The sequence below is a fragment of the Pristiophorus japonicus genome, chromosome 18 (assembly GCF_044704955.1).
Source record: "Pristiophorus japonicus isolate sPriJap1 chromosome 18, sPriJap1.hap1, whole genome shotgun sequence".
Taxonomy (NCBI): domain Eukaryota; kingdom Metazoa; phylum Chordata; class Chondrichthyes; family Pristiophoridae; genus Pristiophorus; species Pristiophorus japonicus.
Window position 1 is genome coordinate 98358760 of NC_091994.1, and position 22569 is coordinate 98381328.

The following is a 22569-nucleotide window of genomic DNA, read 5'->3' on the forward strand; positions in this document are numbered from 1 at the left end:
TTACTGCTTCCTTGTCTTCTCTCCTAGTCTTTTCATTCTTAGCAGTGTCCTGTATCACGACCTTGGTGCTTCACCTGTGCCTCTCAATTTAATAATTAACAATAATCCAAAGCCCTTAACAGATATTGACAGCTATCATCAGGTCTGTAAGGGAGATCAAGCCAGCTGCACATTGCTGACAATCCACAGGTTTGTGTTAACAGAGGGCAGGCTGACCTGGACAGAAAAAGGTTGACTCAGCCTATCAGTAAACTCAAATCCAAGAAACTGAATTGTGCCAATTTAGTCATGCTGAGCCAAAACCAGAGTTCTGCTTGGTTTAGGCTCTGATTTGTTTTGATAAGAACAGAATTTAAGCTGTTTCACTTTGCCTCATAGGGATTTTTCATTCTGGTTCAATGGCTTTTGTGGAAGTTGAATTGAACCAATCTGAATATTTTAGGTCAGCTGACCAACCATCATTACTTTCATCATCATCATAGGCGGTCCCTCGAAACGAGGATGACTTGCTTCCACGCCAAAAAAGGATGAGTTTACAGGTGTTTCAATGAAGGACCTAATATTCCAGGTCCCGAACTACATCCTGAAGGGTGGAAGATGCCTGTGCGTGGATTTTTTTAACGTGTGGTGACCGTTGCACACCAGCCACCACACGGGCTTGACAGAGCTAGGTCTTGGTCCAGTGGCAAGGGTTAACCAAGACGATTGGAGACCTGCTCTGCTGCATGGACCTAGTGCGCACACATATCACAATGGGCTGGCCCATGCTGCCCCTGGGCTCTGGCCCCAAACTCTCGCCTCTCATGGGCCCCGATCACGTCCCTCTACAGTCTCTTGCCCACTCCTTCGTTCCGACCTCGCCGTTCCTTCCCCCCGACCTCGCCGCTCCTGCTGTACCTGCCCACGCTCCAATCACCGACCTGGAACTTGATGACATCACTCTTTGCTGCTGTCGCAGCTTGTGCTGCTCCCTGGAGTAGTGTGCCTCCACGCTGCTCCCGGGGGCCTCCACGCTGCTCCCTGAGGCACTGCTCCCCGAGGCATCCACTCTACTCCCAGGCCGTTGCTCCCCAGGGCCTCCACGCTGCTCCCCAAGGTATCCACTCTACTCCCAGGCCGTTGCTCCCCGGGGCCTCCGCGCTGCTCCCAGGCCGCTGCTCACCGCTTCTTATAGCCTTCATTGATTCCTTACCCCACCCACCCATTCACAGAGTAAGGGCTCCAGGGAATTTTAAGTGGTTGGTGAAATTAGGGGTTTTGCGGGACTGAAAATTACACAGACATTAATAGCAGTGTTTGATTATTTTGTTTCACCAGTGGACGGAACTTAATGTTCATCAAACAAGGGATCAACAGACTGTGCTCAGGGCAAAGTCCATGATAAAGTAGTCATACACAATCTCTGGATGGGCCAGGCTTAATGAGTCGAATGGCCTTTTCTCACTCAAGACTGATGTTCTCAAATCGAGATTTGCCTCATAACAAAAGCCATTGAAGGGGATCGCCCATGGAGAGCGTGTAGGCTCTGCTGATGCCAAACAAGTGGTAAAGCATCCCCTGATGGTAAAGAGAGAAAGGGCACTGCCGAGCGTGGTACTAAGCGATGCAGGCTCAGTTCTCGATCTGTTCACAGCCTAGGCTTTTACATGAAGAATGGTCACATGGGTAAGACACTGGAGATTTGGCATCCATGGACCTGTGCCCCAGCACGAGTCAGCACCTCCAGGAAAGAAGGAGGCAAAAACAATTAAAAAAAAAAAAGGATGGAGCAGGTTGGAACTCCAATTCAAGGGGGGCTTAATGATTGCCTCTAGTTCCCCTCTGAGTTTCTGATTTCCCCTGCAGTGAGCAGGGACAGAGCACCTTGGGTAGTTCAAGAGACTCAGTGAAGGAAGTGCATGACCAGTCAGGGAAGAATCCAAAGTCTATATTATGGCTGCACACTATAGATTTACATCGCAAATTAGTATAAGCAAATGGATTAGGTTAGAGACATTTGATCAATAATTAACACTACGCCATGTAGACAGCACTCAAGCCATCAGTTGCCTTAAGAGGATGAGGAATGGGTAGAAAACATCTCAAACTGGATGGGAAGGCACACTCCTCACTGCATGTAGTAAATATGACACCATTTTGACTACTCGCAGTTTATTCATTTAAAGTTAATAACACTGTTTTGGTATTTCTCCTCTTTCCCTCTCCCCCCCCCCCCCCCCACAAACCACCGAGTCTCATTTGTTGTGTTTAAATAGCTACTGCTTGGGCTGTGTTTCTTTTTTCTCCTATAATACTTACAAAACTTACTTTATATAAATTTGGGAGTTCTATAGCACCATGGAGTTTTGTCGGAATGCTACCCCTTGCATGGGTGCTGGGTGGTACGGAACTTGGATTCAAATCCAGCCCAAACTGCTGGGGTGAAAGTCTCTCTCCTATTATGTTGTGTATCTGTAAAGCATGCACTCCCATGTTCCGCCACCAGGGAGCTCATCCCCCGAAGTCCCAAGGGATCCCAGCATCCCTTGGGAGCACTGTATATAAGCCGGCCCCTAAGGCCTGTTCCTCACTCTGGAGTGTCTTATTAATGACTGAGGTCACTGTTACTTTAACCTCCCTGTGTGCAGCCTCATCTGTGTTAGGAACACAATAACTGGCGACGAGAATACGAATCCACGTAAAGATGCAGCAAACTGTGGGCATCCTGGAAAAATTCTCGGCGGGTGAGGACTGGGAAGTCTATGTCAAACGGCTAGACTAGTACTTTGTAGCCAACGAGCTGAACGGAGAAGGAAGAGCTGCAAAAAGGAGAGCGGTCCTCCTCATAGTCTGCGGGGCACCGACCTACAGCCTCATGAAGAATCTTCTGGCTCCGGTGAAACCCACAGATAAGTCGTATGAGGAGCTGTGTACACTGGTTCGGGAGCATCTTAACCTGAGGGAGAGCGTGCTGATGGCGAGGTATCGGTTCTAGACGTGCCAGCGATCTGAAGGTCAGGAAGTGGCGAGCTACGTCGCCGAGCTAAGGCAACTTGCAGGACAATGTGAGTTTGATGGCTACCTGGAGCAAATGCTCAGAGACTTTTTTGTACTGGGCATTGGCCATGAGACCATTCTATGAAAACTTTTGACTGTAGAGACACCTACCCTCAGTAAGGCCATTGCAATAGCACAGACATTTATGTCCACCAGTGATAACACCAAACAAATCTCTCAGCACACAAGTGCTAGCAATGTTCATAAAGTAACTGGAACTGTATTTGCGAGCAGAAATGTACAGGGCAGAACCCACGAGTCTGCAACTGCCAGCAGGCCTCAGGTGACCCAGATGACTCAGAGACCCCAACAAAGGATGAATGCAAGGCAATTCACACCTTGTTGGCATTGTGGAGGCTTCCATTCAGTCTATTCATGCCGCTTCAAAGGGTATGTTTGCAAGAGCTGTGGAACAATGAGACATCTCCAACGAGCTGCAAGCTCTGCAAAACCTGCTAACCACCACGTAGCAGAGGAAGATCGGTCCATGGTGGATCAAAGCAATTTCGAGCCTCAGAGAGAGGAGGTAGATGCTGAAGTACACGGGGTGCACACATTTTCGACGAAATGTCCACCTATAATGCTAAACATAAAATTGAATGGTTTACCCGTAGCCATAGAACTGGACATGGGCGCTAGCCAATCCATCATGAGTAAAAAAGATGTTTGAGAGACTGTGGTGCAACAAGGCATTCAGACCAGCCCTGAGCCCCATCCACACGAAACTGAGAATGTACACAAAAGAACTTATCACTTATCCTGGGCAGCGCCATGGTCAAGGTCACCTACGAGCGCACGGTGCACGAACTGACACTCTGGATTGTCCTGGGCAATGGCCCCATACTGCTTGGAAGGAGCTGGCTGGGCAAAATCCGCTGGAACTGAGATGATATCCGAGCGCTATCACATGTCGATGAGGCCTCATGTACCCAGGTTCTCAACAAATTTCCTTCCCTTTTTGAGACAGGCATTGGAAACTTTTCCGGAGCGAAGGTGTGGATCCAATTGGTCCTAGAGGCACGACCCATTCACCACAAGGCGCGAACGGTACCTCACATGATGAGGGAGAGAGTGGAAATCAAGCTGGACAGACTGCAACGCGAGGGCATCATCTACCCTGTGGAATTCAGCGAGTGGGCCAGCCCGATTGTTCCAGTACTCAGTAGCGATGTACAAACCATCAAACAGAGCCTTAAACGAGTCACAGAAGGCTCACTCCAAACCCGCCTGTCCTGAGTACTGCTCAGCTACCGCACGAGACCCCACTCGCTCACGGGGGTGCCCCCGGCTGATCTACTCATGAAAAGGACACTTAAAACCAGACTCTCGCTGGTTCACCCAACCTGCATGATCAGGTAAAGAGCAGGCGGCAGCAACAAAATATAAACTATGGTCGTGCCACTGTGTCACAGGAAATTGATCTGAATGACCCTGTGTATGTGCTAAACTATGGACATGGTCCCAAGTGGATCGCAGGTACGGTGATAGCTAAAGAAGGGAATAGAGTGTTTGTAGTCAAACTAGACAATGGACAAATTTGCAGAAAGCACCTGGACCAAACGAGGCTGCGGTTCACAGACTGCCCTGAACAACCCACACCACCTTTTTCGAGCCCACAACACACACCCAAAGGATCAACGACATCACGACGGACCAGGAAATCAAACCCATCATGCCCAACAGCCCAGCAGGGCCAGGCTCACCTAGCAGCCCTGCAGGGCCAACAACACGCCAGCCCAGCGAGGGCACAGCCAACGCACCAGAACAGACATTTGTACTGAGGCGGTCCACCAGGGAAAGAAAGGCTCCTGACCACCTCAACTTGTAAATAGTTTTCACTTTGACTTTGGAGGGGAAGTGATGTTGTGTATCTGTAAAGCATGCACTCCCATGTTCTGCCACCAGGGAGCTCATCCCCTGAAGTCCCAAGGGATCCCAGCAATCCTTGGGAGCACTGTATATAAGCCGGCCCCTAAGGCCTGTTCCTCACTCTGGAATGGCTTATTAAAGACTGAGGTCACTGTTAGTTTAACCTCGCTGTGTGCAGCCTCATCTGTGTTAGGAACACAATATATTATCTGACTCCTGTGTGAACTGAGCTTGGGCAGTCTCAGTCCAGTTCCTGGTGGATGTGAGTGCGCAGTACAAATACGATCTTTAATGTCGCTCAAATTGGCATTCTGAAATGAAGGGCAGCTGTAGTAGTGTCACGCTGGTGCAGTAGGAGGTGTCATTCTGAGGTGGCGGGGTGTTTAAGGCACGTTGTTGGTACCTCACCTGGCAGTGTTTGATACAGGCGTCGGGCGCCAGTCAATGGGAGCTCTTCCATCCTTAGTACTGATATCTCGCACCTTGATGAGTACAACATTCACACCACCCCTTACCGCCCCCCCCACCAACAAAAAATTCAGTTGAAATATAAAATAAAAAGGGAAAAATGCTGGAAATGCACAGCACCCGAAAACAGCAAAGATTCACAGCACTTTGTCCAAGCTTCCAGACTATTAACCTGCAGCGTGCACTTGAAATGTAGTTCATTGATTTTCATGAAGATGCAAATTCCATATTTAGTCATCAGAAGTCTGTAGGGCAGCCGAGGTTTTAAAAGAACTTTCCAAAGGACCTTCGACAGCGTTCTAATGAGTTCTAGATCTGAACTGAATAAATAGGCAAGTTTAAGCAGCTATAAAAAAATCCAGTAATTCGACTAGACAAAACAGATAGGACAGTTATATATTGCAGCCCTAGTGTTCCTCCTGTATTGATTTGTGCACTTATGGAACAGCACTTGATGTATTAACCATGCTGAAGTGCACCAGAAATAGAAGTGGAAGCGCAAGTGAATAATGCATTTGGATGGGAGACCCATCTCTCCGAGACACAGCAAGCATGTAGACAGAGCATTGCTTTATGGGTCTGTGGAAAGCAGCTGCACTTTAAAAAAAAAAAAATCACACTATTGTGACTTGTCCTGGGAGAGCTTGCAACGTAAAACATTGTTGGGAAAAAAAATAATTGTGTCAGCCAGTCCCACACAGAATTTATTTTTCAATATACAAGTCCTTTGTATTGTGTTACTTGGATTGCTTGTTAGTTTGCAGATGCCTCAGTGGCTTTGAAAACCTTTGAGGATTGCTGTGGGATTTATATTCTTCCTTAGCGTGTTCATTTCTCCCTGTCTGTTTTCTCTTGATCTTATTTTAGGTTATCCCACTTCCTTAGCATGTGCTAAGTGCCATTCCCTAATGGCTGGTGACCAGCTCCCCAGCCTCAGCTAATGGCGCTGTGTATCCAGCCTGTATTAGCCGTGGCTCAGTGGTAGTACTCTCATCTCTGAGTCAGAAGGTTGTGAGTTCAAGTCCCACTTCAAAGAATTGAGCACAAAATCCAGGCTGACACTAATGCACTACTGAGGGAATGCTCCATTGTTAGAGGTACTGTCCTTCAGATGAGACATTAAACCGAGGTCCCGTCTGTCCTCTGAGGCTGCCGTAAAATATCCCATGGATCAACTTAACAAAAACAAATTATCTGGTCATTATCACATTGCTGTTTGTGGGAGCTTGCTGCGCACAAATTGATTGCCGCATTTCGTACATTACAATAGTGATTACAGCCAATGAAGTACTTTTTGGAGTGTAAAGTGCTTTGAGACGTCCGGTGGTTGTGAAAGACACTATATAAATGCAAGTCTTTCTTTCTTTATGGCACTATTCAAAGAAGAGCAAGTGAGTTATTCCCTGTGTCCTGGCCAATACTTATCCCTCACCAACATCAGTTAAAAACAGATTATCTGGTCATTATCACATTGCTGTTCGTGGGATCTTGCTGGTGTGTTTCCTACATTACAATAGTGACTACACTTCAAAAGTACTCATTGGGTGTAAAGGGCTTTAGGGCATACTGAGGTCATGAAATCCGCTTTATAAATGCAAATATTTATTTCTTTCTCTGCCAATGGAGCACTGAGCCACATGAAACAGAAAATGCCCGATTTGATCCCCGGTCTGCACTGAGTTAGCTGCTCTTAGTTAGACGGGTGACTGGATGTGGCTGCAATGCTTTCCACCATTGAATAACCGGATAATACTCAGTGCCTAGGCTCAGTGAAGAATGCGAACGTAGGATGGGATAGCACAGGCTGCCAGTGCATGTGAGACTGCTCTGGAGGAGGAGAGAAATTAGACCCTCTTTCCCAGTGGCAGCGGTCCAGGAAGGGGGAGCCTGGCACCAAACGACAGCATGTATCTGTACCACTGGCAGCTCTGTGGAGACTCTTCCTTGACTGCTGAGCTTGTTAATTTCAAAACTTCTGCTTTGGAGGATTAGCAAATTTCAGAGCCTTTGAATCCGGTCTGAATTTATCTGGATGCTCGTCTCCAGTGAATTATGTGTGGGGAATTTCAGATGGCTCTTGATGAATGCTGCTGTGCTGATGAAGAGAGTTTAAACAGAATTAGGTCTGATAAGAGCTTCAGCAAGAGGACTAAGGGTAGCACATCCGTCTCCAGACAGCCGTAGCAGCTTGCAGACTGCAGCCGCTGGTACCCTCACAAGGAGACAGGAGATGCTGACTGTGTCAACAGTCTGCCAGAAAATACTTTATTGATCTTTTTACTGGCACAAACCTGTACTTAGGTCTATAGCATGAGGCTGCTCTATAAATATTTTATGGAGCTTAAAATAATGAAGCTCTTAAAAGGGCGATGTCACCATTTCAGGAGCCAAGATTGTCAGAGGAGCTGCAAGCGATTCCTGTCACAGTGACAAGGGTATGCAGCACAATAAACTTGATGCAAATGACCTGCAGGTGTCCGCTTGGCTCAGTTGGTAACATACTGCTCTATACATTGGTAGATTGTTCAAGTCCCACTCCCATGACCTGAGCATATAATCTAGGCTGACACTCCAGTGCAGTACTGACAGCATCTACATTTGTGTGTCATGGTACATCAGTCATTGAAAGTTGGCATGCAGGTACAGCAGGCGGTGAAGAAGGCAAATGGCATGTTGGCCTTCATAGCGAGAGGATTTGAGTATAGGAGCAGGGAGATCTTATTGCAGTTGTACAGGGGCTTGACGAGGCCACACCTTGAATATTGTGTACAGTTTTGGTCTCCTAATCTGAGGAAGGACACTCTTGCTATTGAGGGAGTGCAGCGAAGGTTCACCAGACTAATTCCCGGGATGGCAGGACTGACATGAAGAAAGACTGGATCGCCTATATTCACTGGAAGAATGAGAGGGGATCTCATAGAAACATAAAATTCTGACGGGATTGGACAGGTTAGATGCAGGAAGAATGTTCCCGATGTTGAGGAAGTCCAGAACCAGGGGTCACAGTCTAAGGATAAGGGTAAGCCATTTAGGACCGAGATGAGGAGGAACTTCTTCACTCAGAGAATTGTGAACCTGTGGAATTCTCTACCACAGAAAGTTGTTGAGACCAGTTCGTTAGATATATTCAAAAGGGAGTTAGATATGGCCCTTACGGCTAAAGGGATCAAGGGGTATGGAGAGAAAGCAGGAAAGGGGTACTGAAGTGCATGATCAGCCATGATCATATTGAATGGTGATGCAGGCTCGAATGGCCTACTCCTGCACCTATTTTCTATGTTTCTATGTCAGAGGGAGCTGTCTCTCGGGTGAGATGTTGAACTGAATCCCAGTCTGCCTGTTTAGGTGGATGGTGAAAATCCCATGGCACTAGTCAAAAACAAAGCAGGGATTTTCATAGTGTAATTGCCAACATTCCTCCTCCCCACCGACACCAGCAACAACAGAGTTACTGCCCATTATCTACCATGTGTAAAATGGCTGTCATGTTGCCCACTTAATAGTCACTGCACTTCAAAGTAGTTCACCATATGTGAAGTGCATTAAGACATTTGTAAGAAATTATGTTGAATGCTATTTTTCAATTGAGAAACCAAGGTGAAAGACCAAGGCCTAGTGCAGGACACCTCTAAGGTTGAAAAGGAGAGAAGATGAGCTAAATCCAGAAGCAGTGAGGTTAAGCTTGGGTTTAAAAGGATTATAAGAAAGAAAGAACGCATTTAAATAGCACTCTTCACGACCTTAGGCCGTCCCAAAGTGCTTTTTAACTACTGTTTAAATGCAGTCAATGTTGTAATGTAAGAAATGCAGCTGCCAAATTGCACACAGCAAGGTCCCACAGAGAAATGAGATAAATGACCAGATAATTTTTTGTTGATGTTGGTTCAGGGATAAATGTTGGCGATGACACCAGGTAGAACACTCCTGCGCACCATCGAAAAGTGCCATGGGATCTTTTACATCCACCTGAGAAGACAGACGGGACCTCAGTTTAATGTCTCATCCAAAAGATGGCACCTCTGACAGTGTAACACTCCCTCGGATTCTGCACTGAAGTGTCAGCCTGGATTATGTGCGTAAGTTTTGGAGTGGGAGTTAAACCCACTTTCTTCTGACTCCAAGGCGAGAGTGCTACCACTGAGCCATGGCTAACATCTAGGAAGAAAATTCGATTGAGGGAGGTGAGGGGTTCCACGATTTTGAACTTCGGCAAAAGACTGGCGGAAACGAGGGAGATCTATTTATATAGGATCGTCGCAAATGACAGAGTGGGACCAGGGCGGAGACTTTAGAAGCCAGGAATTCCTGTCCCTGGCTCTGGATGGGCAACCCGACATAGCAGTGCTATTTGGTGCGCCATGTGTGATGAGGCATATTGGCATCACCAAGGGAGCTTGTGGGCCTACCAATGCAGTTCAGGCCTGGCAAGTGGCCTTCAGACGGAAAAAATATGTTTACATTGTTTTTAGATCAGCCTTTTGCTCCTGGGGCTCTTTGGAGCAGTGTTGGAGTGGGAGAGCATGGACCGCCTTTTCATGGGTGAAGTCTCCACTGGCATGGTACCAAAGAAGCATTCCCAAGTGGCAGTGCTACTTGCTGTGCACGTGCAAAAGAGGTGCTCTCCCATTGACTCCACAAAGTCCGTCAGGTCAGTATTGGAGAGCAGCGATACAACTGCCACCTGTGGAATTTCAGGGCCAAGGTGTGCAATTCCTGGAGTGGGGCTTGAGTCTACAACCTTCTGACTCAGAGGGTGACCAACAGAGCCATGTTGACACTGTGCCACTGTGGAAAAACTGCATTTTAGCAACATTGAAAAGGCAGTAAACTGCCTGTTTCAGTTTTTCTGACGTTTGTGCCTGGTATACTGATGCTATTTCACAGAAAAATGCACTTCCTGTATCTACTACTCATTTTATTATCTGGTATTAGATTATCCTGTATCCAGCGATCTCTCTAAGTCATACTTTCTCTTATCGGCAGGTTCTGACATTAGACACATGTCTCTTGTTTGACTGAGTTGATTTGCCTTTATGAAATATGTCCATAAATAAAATAGATCTAATTGTTAGTAATTCGCAGTTAGCTTTGCCACAGCGGATCTGTGCAGTTCGTAGGGGTTGTGGGGGGTGGTGGTGCTGGAAGGAGCCTTATTTGAAACCCAGTACCATTTCCCAAAAGAGAAAATCTGGTGCCTTAAATGCACTGACATCATGAACGTTCACAGATTGATCCTGCAAGTCAGCAGAGAGCAGGCAAAGAGATGAAAGGCAAAGTCAGCCTTTCTCCAGTCATTCCCAGTGATATCCATGGACTGGCCCTCGGGCAAAGCGAGCTTCAGAGAGCTCATTCATAAATAGCCGTGCCTGGGCGATGTGCCGCTAGAGACAACTTCTGTTCTAATCAACTTCAAAGGGGCACCCTAAAGATATGATATTTTGATGTATAACATTTATTACAAAGTCTTTGACATCTTTGTTGGTTGAAATATAACCTGTGTTTAATTATAACTCTGCCGCCAAATGATTCCTCCTATATATGTGTCTATGTATAATATATAAAGATCAAGAGTCTGGGGAAAGAAATTCAAAGATCAAAATTATCACATCGTCTTTCAAAGACTCCAACAGTTTCTTCGTCGTTGAGAGTTTCGGCAATAAATTAACCCTTTGAGTAGTCAATTTCCCATGGATCTTTCACAACCGATCAACCTAGCAGTCGATAGGGTAAATTCACTGATGCTGTGCTCCCAGCAAGGAGCCACATTCCAAGGGAGTACACTTTAGAGATAGGGCTACAATACTATAGTGACAGTTCTCTGACCCCATATTCTCTTTGAGCACCCAGTCCTCTGACCCCATATTCTCTTTGAGCACCCAGTCCTCTCCTCATCCGCTGTCCACACAGTTACACTTTTCAGCAGGGATCGCTCAACCATGATTAGCACCTACCCGTGATTCCAAATCATTACCCAGAGGCGCTGAGGCTCAGTTGTTACACGCCAGACCACGTTGGGTGAGATCAGCTAACTCAGCAGACGCCGAAGATGAAACCAGGGATAGGGGACTTAACCGTTGGACCTGTTGGCACAACTTAAATGTTGCGTTCCATTGACAAAAAAAAGGTCCACACAGAAAGGAGTGAAATGGTGAGTTAAATTTGAACATCCAGCCTGGCGTGATCTTTTAATAAAAGAAACTGGATGGAAAAGGTTGCCAACATGTTGGGAAGCATTGATATGCATGCTCTCCTCATGTCACTTGTTGTAATGATCCTGCACAGTGTGTGGTTCAACAATAGAATTACCGAGAACGTACAGCATAGAAACAGGCCATTCGGCCCAACTGATCCATGCACCACACTTCCATTCCTTTCTCCCTTATGTGTTTATCCAGTTTCCTCATAAATGCATCTATGCTATTTGTGTCAAACAGTCCTTGTGGCAGTGAGTTCCACATTCTAACATAAACAAAACCCAATTTGCACAAAGCAGAAAGAGTTCATTTGGAGCAGCTTGATTATAATATTAGATACTTAACTTAATTTTCAGAAGGGTTGTACCTGCCTTGTCTGGTGGAAATGCAATCCTTGCAGAATAGCCGTTGAGCTCTCTCCAAAAGCTCCGTTGCTAATTGCACTCTCAAATATGTTAGAGACCAGAAAGCTTGCAGCTTCGATGCCCAGTTTATACCAAGCGAGTTGATCTTGGCCGGACTGGTTGTAGACATGCTACGTTGGACTCAGCACCTTGGGGAGGAGAGAATATCAGCTAAGTTGTGTTCTTGAAATGGTGTTTAGGCAGTTGACAGGTCTGGAGCAGATGAGGTAGTAAGTCCAGGCCATGACTGTGAGCAGCGAAGTAGGGCTGAGATGGGAGGAACGAGACAGCCTTAGTGCGGAGAAAGCAAACAACCGATAAGAGAATCTGTGCATGTACATTTGACAGACAATTAAGGGGAGTATGATGAATAGTAGTTTTGCCTAGTTTAAGTCTTTTTCTGCAGACTGCGCAATTAACATTTTTACTCCACATTTGTACCGTCACCAAGTTGGGTAAAAACACAATTATGATGGACAATTCCGAAAGGCTTGTCTCGCAGTCTTTGAGTGAACCGGGTACACTGTACTATTTAATTTGGCTGGGACTTAGAAACCAGAACAAGTCTAAGGATGAGCAGGCTTTTATGTAAATAGATTTGATGGAGATGCCACTGGTGCTAAAGATCACATCTTCGGGAGCTGCCGACTCTGAACGAGCCAGATGGTGTGGAAAAATAATGATATAATTAACAATTCGCAGTTTAGAGGTGCTTACATTTGAATCCAATTTATTTTCCACAAAATGTGGGCACTTCCCACACAATTTGTTTTGCCAGACATCACGCCTTCCACCAATGAAATATATCTTTTAACTATTTATGTAAAATGTTATCAAATCGCTCATCTCTCCTCTGATGGCTCAGTTGGTAAAATGCTGCCCAGTGTGGAACTTAGCCACATGGACCAGGAATGTCCCAGATTCAGTCTCCAATCTGTGCCAGGTTAGCTGATGCCAGCTGTTATAATTGGCCTCAGCTCCCCGATCGAGTGTGGAGAAAAATCAGCAATACTGTACTTGCCGCTTCTGATCGCTATTCAGTGACTCCTGCTGGAAAATATGTACGAGTGACTATTGGGTGATGACAGGATCAGGCTCAACGACACAATCAGGCTACCAATCCGGCAATGCCTCAATTTTAAAATTCTCACCCTTTTCAAATCCCTCCAAGGCCTTGCCTCTCCCTATCTCTCTAATTTCTTCTAGTCCTACAACCTCCCGAGATATCTGCACTCCTCTAATTCTGGCCTCTTGAGCATCCCTGATTTTAATCATTCCACTATTGGTGGCCATACTTTCAGCTACCTAGACCCTAAACTCTGGAATTCCCTGCCTAAGCCCCTCTGCCTCTGTAACTCTCTTTCCTCCTTCAAGATGCTCCTTAAAACCTACTTCTGACCATGCTTTTGGTCATCTGCCCTCATTTCTGCTTATATGGCTTGGTGTCAAATTTTGTTTTTTAACATTTACTATGTTAAAGGCATTTACTATATTGTGATGCCCGTCACTGTCAAATAGCCCATTGACACTCATTTCCTAGGCTCACTCATGAAGATAGCTCACAAGTGCTGCCAATGCCCATAGAACTATATCAGAGCAAGAGTTAGTGTCTTCAGCAGAGATGGGGTAAAATATAAGGACATTTTTAAAAAATCATTAAAATTACAGTATTGCAGCCATTACTGGCTACTTGAATTTATTTTTAAACAAAAATATAGGTGGCAATTTTGTTCCCCAGATACTTTAGGCACTAAAGAGCCTCCAAGATGGCCAAGTTGGGGTCTTGAGCTGCTATGCTGGCTTAGCCCGCTTTTCGCACAAGATGCCATCTTTGTAAAGGAGTTGAAGCTCCCACTAAGAATGGCCGCCAAGAGAATCTTAAAGGCTCTGATTGACAATTAAATTGCCTGCTCGTGCTCATAGAATTTTTCTACTTGATTTGTTGCTTTTTTCAGTTATTTATCCAATTGCAGTTTTCTACTCACTGATCAACCTGTCCAGCCTTACATGGCCTCCCCTCCTCTAACTCTGTCGTCCTATGCATGCTCCCCTCTTCCAACACCCTACCATTAGAAAACTACCAAAAGCTAGTCAACAGCTTCACAACAGCTGACAGTCCAAATATCGCCCTAAAATATAGCTGTGAAGATGAGTGGTTGCAGTGGGACAAGGGCAGATTATTACTTAAACTGCAGGTGTACCCAACATATGATCACTTACATCATGCAGGAAAAAAAATCCTAAAGTGCTCAAAAGTGTTGTTTGCAACAATAGTGAACTTAAAATGACACCGAGGGCTGTAACTGATGAAGGTGAGAGGTTTGTTTTCTCGGGGACTCGGGCATACGCCCCAGAAAGTTTTGATTTTTGGCAGTGTTTTGTGCATTTTCCAGCATTTAGAGATATTGAAAATGTGAAAGCAAAAGTAGTTGTATGGACTTTAATAAGTCAAAATAAATGGGTTAAAGCCATCCATTAAAATACTAGAGGAAGTCAAAAGAACATGTTAAACATTTGTTCTCTATTATTACCAACATTAATTAAAGCTCATGTTGCTCTTTTGAACTTGTGAAAAAATATTTTTTTCTTTTACTAGCATCCACAGCCTTTTGGGGGAGAGAGTTTCAGATTCCCACTACCCTTTGTGTGAAAAATGTCTCATAATTTCAGTCTTGAACAGCCTAGCTCAAATTTTAAGATTATGCTCCCTTGGTCTGAATTCTCCCACCAGAAGAAATAGTTTCTCCAGATCTAGCCTATCAGATCTTTTTATCATTTTAAACATCTCAATCACCCATCAACCTTCTAAACTCAAGGGAATACAAGCCAAGTTTATGCAAACTATCTCAGAATTTAACCCTTTAAGCAGCGGTATCATTGTGGCGAATCTGCGCTGCACCCCCTTCAAGGCAAATATATCCTTCCTCAGGTTCAGTGCCTTACACTGATGGCAGTAGTCCAGATGGGGTCTGACCAAGGCCTTTGTACAACTGAAGCATAACCACCTCACTTTTGAAGTCCAACTGTTCTTCAGATAAAAGCCATTTTGATTACTTTTTGTACCTTTCTCCTCCACAGCTCCGAGCCGCTCACTATTAAGAAGTTATTTTGTCAGCTGTCTTGGCCCTATTCTCTGGAACTCCCTCATCTACTTCTGCTTTCACCTTTAAAAGCCTCCTGAAATCCCAGCTCTTTGGACAACCCTTCGATCACCTCTCTTAACTCACCCACAAAGGCACGGTGTCCATTCTTTTCCTCTGTGTAGGCCCTTTTCCCCCCAATCCTTAGGTTAAAGACCCTTTTTAAATGTAACTTGTTAATCTCAATTCAATAATTACTTGATTTAGAATTTTATATAACAAATAACTGTCTTCCTTGTTTCACCTTCGCTGTGCTTCACATAAGTGCATCACATCCACTTACTTAGGCTGTCAGCTGTGGCTCAGTGGGTAGCTCTCTCGCCTCTGAGTCAGAAGGTTGTGAGTTAATGTCCCACTCCAGGGACTTGAGCACATAAATCTAGGCTGACATTCCTGTGCAGTGCTGAGGGAGCACTGCATTGTTGGAGGTGCGGTCTTTTGGATGAGATGTTAAACATAAGAGATCCCATGGCACTATTTCAAAGAAGAACAGCGGAGTTATCCCCAGTGTCCTGGCCAATATTTATCCCTCAATGAACATAACAAAAACAGATTATCTGGTCATTATCACATTACTGTTTGTGGGAGCTTGCTTGTGCGCAAATTGGCTGTCTCGTTTCCCACATTTCAATAGTGACCACACTCCTAAAGTACTTAATTGGCTGTAAAGCACTTTGAGACGTCTGGTGGTTGTGAAAGGCGCTATATAAATCCAAGTCTTCTTTACCCATATCGCGTATAAATGGTTCATCTCAGTAAATCAATCTAATTTGATGAATGCAGTCCCAGAAATTGCTTGGACAGTGTGAGTGACAATGACTGAACTATTACCTATTTACTGAAAGCTCTTTGTTTTTCTCCTAGGTACATCAGGCTCCTCACTCGTCAACGAAGAAAAAGGGACAAAGCAGCAGGACGGAGCTCTTTACGGTAATTACACCTTATTATGCCCTAGTGGCAGAGCCTCAGTCCTGCACCAACCTTCATTGTTATTCGTAGGCCTGGGGTTCTTTCTGCGATGTCTGTGGAATATGAGCTGACCACTACACAGCTTGGGCAGCCGGCGAGTGCTAACAGCACCAGGTAGAATCTAACCATTTTCAGAAACACAAAAAAGGCACATCAAACCTGACGAGCATGGCTGTTTGTCATAGATTGACTCCACTTCCCCACCTTTGCACTGTAGCCTTTAAACCACGAGTGTAGGTGTTCAGTATGATACATACCATGGAGTCTAAATATAAATTTTTAAGTCCATGTTCTCATTCATTTCTATAAGTCTCAAGTCGCTGGCACAAATCGATCTTGATTTCCACCAGTATGACAATAGCACTGAGAACAATCCTTTTCCCCAGGCCCATTAAATTCAACAGGACAAACCATGAATAACAAATATTAGCACCAATAAAACTGAACTACAGGTCTCACAGACCACATATGGCAGAGAGCCTGTAGTTTGGACATCCCTGCTTTATTTCTTCTCTTTCAAGAAAAGCACCTAATTGCGCCAGAACCCATTTATACTGTTCACTGTAATGGCTTTCCCTGATGGCTTGTTCCACAAATCTATTTCCTTTGGTTTAAAACGTTCCTCCCGACTTTACTTCTTGCTTCTAACTTCCTACTTTGCGTCCTGTCAACTGATAGAACAGGGTGGGTTACAAAAACAGTTCTGCTCACATCAAACGATGGGAAGTGCTGGTGGTACAAATTGATTTTATCTGCTGTGAGACAGGGAGTTGGTTCAGCCACTATCTGTGTCAGAATGATCTTCAGAGAGACATTCAGTGCCAGGAGTTTAATGACCGTGAAAGAGTTAATACAGACGACATGTATAATGACACAAATACATGTCACACATCTGTGGCTTCAGCGTGGATAGAGATGGAGGATCCGTGTGCATTGCTGTCCCTGGGGCAGTGCATGTTTCACACGTTGTTGGTTTTCTGCAAGTTATTTGCCTCTTCACAGCTGGTGCCTCCCTCAGAGCTCACAGTCTCCATTTCTATAGTAAAAACTGGATGTGGAAGATTTCCATTGGTTAGGTCCATTAAGTGGTGACCTTTCAGGTGCACTCACTCCTACCACCTGTGGGTAACCTCTATTACCATACGTTATCAAACCTGCTGCTGCATGTAGGCAAAATTGTGCAAAATTAACCACATCTCTATGTATGGTCATCTCAAATGTAAAGTTGGCACTCTTGGCTCAGACAGTAGCACTCCCACCTCCAAATCATAAAATTGTGGTTTCAAGTCCCACTCCAGAGACTTGAGCCCATAATCTCGGTTGACATTGCAGTGCAGTATTGAGGGAATGCTGTCGTTCGGATGTAGCTTTAAACCAAGGCCTCCTTTGCCTCTCCCAGTGGTTCTGGTCGATGTTAAAAATCCCATGAATCCTATTTGAAAAAGAGCAGGGAGTTCTACTGGCGCCCTTGCAAATAGGTCCCACAACCAACTCTACCACAAAACAGGTTAACTGGTAAATTAGCTCATTGCTGTTTGTGGGCCTTGCTCTCTGCAACATGACTGCCATGTTTACCTGAATACCAATAGTGACTGCACTTCAAAAAGTAATTCATTTGTGTCAAGTGTTTTGCAACATGATGAGGTGTTACTTAAATGCAAGCTCTTTAAGTCTTGCATATATTTACAAAGTAGGAATATACCCTAGTTTGTAGCAATTTAATTCAAAGTTATTTGCTGTCCTGCATTGCCCTGCTCCGGAATTCAGTTCCCACTGAAATAAAATCCCTCCCGTCTGTTCAGTCTCTTAAGAGAGTCTGAAAATATTCACACACTTGCAGGTAATGCTGCGTGTCGGGTCGCCAATGCTTCGGATTGCCCAGGAATGAAAAATGAATCCCCAGGACACTGCTGCAATCAGCCCGGGATGAAAATCATAGAGGCATCAAAACAACTTGTGTGATTTCTTATTTTCTGCTTGATCGGGCGGGGCAATGGGAGGCGGGAGGTCATGTGATGAAAGCTCCAGGAGTACGTCCAACCACAGTTGGCGACCGCAGCTGCGTCTCTATGATGCTTTGTATCTTGCTGACGGAACCTCCCTTGTAAACCAGCTATTGCGACTGAATAGTTAAGATGTCCCCCTCTCCTCTCCTGCAGCGTTCCCCATCTCCTCTCCTGACGTGACTACGATTGCTGTGGTCGTTTCCATAGGCGCCAGTTTCACCCTAGTGAATATTCAATATGTGTGCAGCTAGATTGCAAGTGCTGGGAGGCTATTTTACCACGGAAAGCACCACAAATGTGCCTGATCCAATCCTCACCCGACATCCGTGCACACGCATACCCCTTTCAACAGGGGTTAGTTGATAGTGCATGGGGTGATTCCCCCCGTCCCGTTCCCCCCCCCGCCCCACAAGCCCAGTTGTAATGCCCCAGCTCCGGTTGTGGCTAATGAGCTCACTCATGTACTCCAGGGATTAGATCACGGCCCTGAATGGCTTAGTACTACAGTGGGTGATGCGTCACCAACCGGACCACCCAGGGAGCTGCCAATTACGCTTTTATTGGTTGAATTTCAGCAAGAACATCTACAGGATTCAGGAAAGATAATCTTTTGGCCTTTCCTCTCAGCATTTGATATCCAAGTGAAGTAATATTGGTGAAAACTGTTAAGAGGTGGAAAGTTTGGGGGAGAATCTTGTTCAGGGACTAGTACAATTTGCCAAATATGTTTAATTTGCCAGCGGAGATAATATGGCATAGCTTATGGTTTACAGATGGCTACTGACTGTAGTACTAGAGCAGCATTATACAGCACAGAGCCTGGTATTAGTTGTGATAGAAATTGATAGTGTTTCAACCCAGTGTTTATCAGTACATAGAAGATTAACTGTACTGCCAAATCGCTCTTGAGAAGATCCTCTTTTTTAATCCTATGCAGATCAAATTTTACGCTGTCCTGTTTACAGTTCACTGAAGCGATCGGTTAGCCTGACATGTTCCAGCCAGAGCTCTTTCTTAATCAGGCTGTTTGGCAGGTTGTTCTGATGTTGGGCAAAGGCAGAAAAACAAACCATGGGTAGCTTCCTGCACCTCTGCACACTCTGCATATTCATTGTCATGGCAGTGGGAGGCATTGCATGAAGTTCCAATTTTCATTCTTATTCTTTCCCCTCCCCCCCCCCCCCCCCTTCATATTTGTCCCCTTGCCCTTCTAGGCTGGGTGACTCCATTTCGACCGACACGATGGGCCGAATGGCCTCCTTCTGTGTCGTAATTTTTCTATGATTCTACTCCTGAAGCTGGTGACTCTTGTTAGGTTAGGGCTCCACGAGTTGGCTGTACATCACCCAAAAGCTGATTCTTGTCTGAGCCTAGACTGGGAAATGATAAAGAAAGAAAGAAAGAACTTGCATTTATATAGCACCTTTCAAGTCTCTGGGACACCCCAAAGCAGTTTACAGCCAAATACTGTACTATTGAAGTGTAGTCACTGTTGTAATGTAGGAAACATGGCAGCCAATTTGCATACTGCTAATTCCCACAAACAGCAGTGATAATGACCAGATAATCTGTTTCAGTGATGTTGGTTGAGGGATAAATATTGGCCTGGACACTAGGGAGATTGCCCCTGCTCTTCTTCAAAATAGTGCCATGGGATCTTTTACATCCACTCGGTTTAACATTACATCCACTCGGTTTAACATCTCATCCGAAAGATGGCACCTCCGACCGTGCAGCACTCCCTCAGTAATGCACTAGAGTGTCAGCCTAGATTTTGTGCTCACATGTTTGTGGGGTTATGAACCCATAACCTTCTGACTCAGAGTACAGTTCTACCTTCTTCCTTATGCAGTCCCTCGGAGTCGAGGATGACTTGCTTCCACACTAAAAATTAGTTCTCAGGTGACTGATGAGCCCAATACGGAACCTACAGTCTCTGTCCCACGTGGGGCAGACGGTGGTTGAAGGGACGGGTGGGTGGGGTGCTTGGGTTGCCGTGCGCTCCTTCCGCTGTTTACACTTGGCTTCAGCTTACTCTCGGAGTAGAGACTCGAGGTGTTTGGCTCCTTCCCGGATGCTTTTCCTCCACTTTGAGCGGTCTTGGGCCAGGGACTTCCAGGTGTCGGTGGGGATGTTGCACTTTTTCAAGGAGGCTTTGAAGGTGTCCTTGAAGCATTTCTTCGGCCCACCTGGGACTTGCTTACCATGTCGAAGCTCCGAGTAGAGCACTTGTTTTGGGAGTCTCGTATCGGGCATGTGGGCGATGTGGCCCGTCCAACGGAGCTGATCGAGCATGGTCAATGCTACCATTGAGCCATGGCTGATAGTGTTTGATCATTATGGCTGAGCCTGATCCCATTCTCACCTGAGGTCCACAAATGCATTCCTAGAACAGGATCAATGGATAGTGATCAAGAGTTGGAACGCTGACTAATTCCTACCACACCTTCTCCCCACCTCAACTTACGAACACTGAGTTCAATTGTAGCAACCCCCACCTCCAACTCAGCTGAGATCAGTCAACTTGGCACTTGCCAGGGGTCAAACCTAGGACCTTCCTGGTGTACATGGTTAACTGGTGGACATTGTGGCTTATCCATACTATATGGCACATTTACCCAGCAACACCTTTCATTTGTTTTGCACTCCTCGCATGCAGCAAAGTATCTGAGTGCTCTATATTACAGGAGGAGGAAAAATAGCAGTGGGTGTTGAGTAAGAGGGTTTTTTATGAAGGCAATGGGGGAGGTGGCAAGGCAGGGAGTTCCCACCCCCGATTGTTATCAAGAGACCCCTGCTTAGAAGCATGTCTGCTTTTTAGAAATGTGCTGGCATTCATTGTCCAATTAACAAATGGAAAATTGGCACTTTGCTAAGGTACTGGAGGACAACCAGCATCTGTGGAACTAGACCCCAGCAAGGAACCAACGCTGTCACTGAGCAAAAGGAGCGGGGGGGTAGCAACAGACACAAAAAGGAGAATAAATGATTTGATTAGTTTGACAGAATAATGAATAGCAGGGAGTGAACTGCAGTATTAATGTAATGGAGAGATGAGATCATGAATGTTAGTCTAACCCTGAGACTGAATGACAGATTTGTTTTCACTCCCATCATCTGTTCCAAAAGATTTTAGAAACTGAACAATTTTTGATGTAAATCCATAATTCTGCATCCACTATATCATGATTATTGTGTAGTACTATTCAATCTCCTGCAGTGTTACACACCAAATATAAACTTCAGGTTATGTAGGGCTAGGGGAGAGAGGATAACTGGGTAATTTTCTGGTTGGCAAACGGTAACTAGTGGGATGCCACAGGGATTGGTGCTGGGGCCTCGACTATTTACAATCTATATTAATGACTTGGAAGAAGGGACTGAGTATAATGTAGCCAAGTTTGCTGATGATACAAAGGGGGGTGGGAAAGCAAGTTGTGAGGAGGACACAAAGAACCTGCAAAGGGATATAGACAGGCTAAGTGACTGGGCAAACATTTGGCAGATGTAGTATAATGTGGGAAGGTGTGAGGTTATCCACTTTGGCAGGAAAAATAAAAAAGCAAATTATTATTTAAATGGAGAAAAATTACAAAATGCTGTAGTACAGAGGGACCTGGGGGTCCTTGTGCATGAAACACAAAAAGTTAGTATACAGGTACAGCAAGTAATCAGGAAGGCTAATGGAATGTTGGCCTTTATTGCAAGGGGGATAGAGTATAAAAGCAGAGAAGTCCTGCTACAACTGTACAGGGTATTGGTGAGGCCACACCTGGAGTACTGCGTACAGTTTTGGTCAAACTGTTACTTCGGAGTCCCCCAAGGAACTATCTTTGGCCCCCTCCTCAATCCCATCTACCTGCTCCTCTTGGCAACATCATTTACAGACATTGAGTTAGCTTCGCACATGTACACCGACGATATCCAGCTCTATCTCTCCACCACCTCTCTTGATCCCTCACTGCCTCTGTGTTGTCAGACAACTTGTCCAACATCCAGTCTTGGATAAGCTGCAATCGCCTCCAGTTAAATGTTGGGAAGACTTAAGCCATTTGTCTTCAGCCCCCAACACAAACTCCAAATTCCATCCCCTTCTCCAGGTACTGCCTCGGGTTGAACCAGACTGTTTGTAACCTCAGCATCCAGTTGTCCCTGAGCTGAGCTTCTGAACATTTATCCTCTTCCTCACAAAGACTGCCTGCTTGCATCACCATAACATTGCCCATCTCCACTCCTACCTTAACCCATTTGCTGTTGAAGCTCTCATCCATGCCAGGTATAGACCCAACTATACCAATGCTCTCTTGATCTTACACCCTCCAGAAATTTAAGCTCGCCCAAAACACCGCTGCTTGTATCCAATTGTGTACCAAGATACGCTCACCCATCACTCCTGTCCTCGCAGACCACTGGATTTGAAAAACAAAAAGCTTACTGCATACACATTGATACTGTAGGAAACAGCATCAAATTGATACTTTAA

General features: G+C 45.3%; 1 protein-coding gene across 6 annotated transcripts in view; it reads left to right on the forward strand.

The window, feature by feature from the left end:
* LOC139228926 (MORN repeat-containing protein 1-like) overlaps window positions 1-22569 on the forward strand; it is a 308947-nt gene that overhangs the window by 47075 nt on the left and 239303 nt on the right. For all 6 annotated transcript variants that reach the window (XR_011587643.1, XR_011587642.1, XM_070860450.1 and 3 more), the window contains exon 11: window positions 15976-16041. Coding sequence is in view for 4 of the 6 variants with exons in the window: in XM_070860450.1 (XP_070716551.1) it covers window positions 15976-16041 (66 nt within the window). In the remaining 2 variants the exon portion in view is untranslated. The remainder of the gene's footprint in view (window positions 1-15975; window positions 16042-22569) is intronic.